General features: G+C 66.2%; 2 protein-coding genes across 2 annotated transcripts in view; both read right to left on the reverse strand.

Annotated features, from left to right (window-relative positions):
- The window catches only part of USP19 (ubiquitin specific peptidase 19), a 37171-nt gene that overhangs the window by 13153 nt on the left and 21530 nt on the right, over nucleotides 1-2488 (reverse strand). The gene's annotated exons all lie outside the window — the stretch shown is intronic.
- LOC104134763 (sodium- and chloride-dependent creatine transporter 1) lies at nucleotides 4-2339 on the reverse strand (the record flags this gene model as incomplete). Its single annotated transcript, XM_035903842.1, has 9 exons — nucleotides 2067-2339; nucleotides 1857-1989; nucleotides 1470-1604; nucleotides 1181-1284; nucleotides 983-1107; nucleotides 784-896; nucleotides 567-704; nucleotides 100-202; nucleotides 4-14 (listed from the first exon to the last, which is right to left on the reverse strand). Coding segments are annotated over exons 1-9 (1119 nt in total), but the record flags the coding sequence as incomplete, so codon positions are not given.

Here is a 2488-nt window from a genome sequence, read left to right on the forward strand (position 1 = left end):
GCAGCGGTCGGCCCCTACGGGGAGAAGGGCGTCAGCCGGGCCCCACGGGGCACCCGTGCCCCCTTGTGTCCCCCCCTCCCCGTGTCCCCCTGGCCTCACCATAGACCCAGGCAATGACCACGCACTCCCAGAAAGCCTGCCACAGCAGCGTGATCCCGCTGGCCGAGTAGTTGTCAAAAAGCTGGAACACGTACATGCCGCCCTGCCGGGACGGCACCGCGCATCACCGGGGCTGTGCCAGCTGCCCCGTGCTGGCACGGGTGCCTCCCCACCGGCACGGGCACAGCCTTGCCAGCACCCAGTGCCCCACCTGGCACGGACACCCTGCATGCCACAGGCACCCTGTGCTCCCACAGCACCCCCGCAATGACAGGCACTCCCCATGGCATGGGGAGCTCCACTGCTACGGGCACCACCACACCATGGGCACCCCCCGCTCCCGTGGGTGCAGCAGCCCCAGGGAGCTCCCACCCCACGCTGGGACCCCATGGGAGGTGATGTCCTGGGGGCAGGCACGGGTGCCCGGCATGTGGCCGGCTGGCCGGTGTCCCTGCTGCGTCCCCCACCTGCGTGACCATGGAGAGGTCGATGAGGCAGCAGACAATGCAGCAGAGCGCAGCCGTGAGCTCGCGGCGCAGCGAGCCAGCCCCTGGCTGGGGGAACAGGTCCAGGATGCCCGTGATGAAACCCTCCACGCCGACAAACTGTGGCAGAGAGTGGGGCTCAGTGGGGACATGCCACCCCGTCCCCTCCCTGTCCCCATCCCCCTTTCTGCTGCTGCACCTGGCTGTCCAGCCCCAGCACTAGGAGCATGAAGAAGAAGAGCGTGGCCCAGAGCGGGGACAAGGGCATCAGTGTCACGGCTTTGGGGTAGGCGATGAAAGCCAGCCCGGGGCCTGTGGGAGAGCAGAGTCAGTGGAGCCACCCCAGTGGGGGACAGAGGGGACACAGTGCCAGTGGGCACCTGCTGCACAGCACTCACCGGACTCGGCCACCTTGGAAATGTCCACGCCTTGCTCGGAGGCCATGAAACCCAGAACAGAGAAGACAACGAAGCCGGCGAAGAAGCTGGTGGAGCTGTTGATCACGGCCAGGATGTAGGCATCCCTGCGGGCAAAGAGGGTCAGGGGGTGCCAGGGGGACACGCCAGGGGGATGCTCCACAGCCGGCACAGCCCTACCTGTAGCAGTTGTTGTGGAAGCGGTTGTAGCTGCCCAGCGCGGTCAGGGCGCCCAGCCCAATGGCGTAGGAGAAGAATATCTGAGTGCCGGCATCGATCCAGACCTGGGGTGCAAGGGAGGGTGTTGGGGGGTGGGGAGGGTGCCAGGGGGGTGCCCAGCACCCAGCCCCCTCCTCCCCGAGTGCCGGCGATCCAGACCTGGGGTGCAAGGGAGGGTGTTGGGGGGTGGGGAGGGTGCCAGGGGGGTGCCCAGCACCCAGCCCCCTCCTCCCCTCGCTGACACCCTCACCTGCGCCTCGGCCAGCTTGGACCAGTCAGGTTTCAGGTAGTAGACAATGCCGCCCAGCGCCCCAGGCAGTGTCACCCCGTGGACCAGCAGCAGGATGAGGACCACATAGGGGAAGAGTGCCGTGAAGTAGACAATCTGCAGAGGAGTGCAGAGGTACCAGTGAGACCCCCTGGACTGGGGATCTCTGTCATGTGCCACAGGTGTCCCAGAGGGACCAGGGCTTGGGGACGTTCCCAGCAGCTGGTGGCACCTCCCAGACAGATGAGGGACAGGAGGTCTTGCACCCCCGTGGGCTGCGGCTAAGGAGGGCAGGAGCCAGCAGTGCCATGGTCCCACCCCCACACGCCGGTCGCCCCAACGCAATATCCCCCCGCCCCCCAGTGTCACCTTCCCAGTCGACTTGACGCCCTTCCAGATGCAGAAGTAGACGACGACCCAGGTGGTGACCAAGCAGAGGATCATCTGCCAGTTCATCTCCCCCGGCTCACTGAGGTCCCCCGAGAGCCGCAGCACCTTGTTCCTGCAGAGCGGGGCCGTGCTGAATGCTGGTGCAACCCCCCCAGCCATGGGCGAGACCTCCCCGGTCCCCACACTCACTCCCAAAACTCAATGACGGGTGAGCGCTTGCTGGCCAAGTCAGCACAGCTGAGGTTGAAGGTCCCGGTGCCGGCACTGGCGTTGGTGCTGCCATTGCGGCAGAGCTCGAGGTGGAAGAGCTCAGTGCACTGCTCGGTGTTCCAGGTGTGGCCGCAGGTGGCCCAGGGCAGGGTGTCCGTCAGTGAGTGCACCAGGTAGAAGAGCCCCCAAACCAGGATCATGATGTAGTAGGAGTTGCAGAAGAAGACGATCACCATGGAGGCCAGGCCCAGACCTGTGGCACGGGGAGATCAGAGCCCACAGGACACCCATGGGCACCTGGCAGCCTGGGGTGGGATGGGGGATGCTGGCAGGGATGGGGCAGGACATGGAGTGCTGATGGGGATGCGGGGAGCTGCCAGCCCAGGGTGGGACAGAGGGGA

This window comes from Egretta garzetta, unplaced genomic scaffold, assembly GCF_000687185.1.
Source record: "Egretta garzetta isolate BGI_Z169 unplaced genomic scaffold, ASM68718v1 scaffold91, whole genome shotgun sequence".
NCBI lineage: Eukaryota > Metazoa > Chordata > Aves > Pelecaniformes > Ardeidae > Egretta > Egretta garzetta.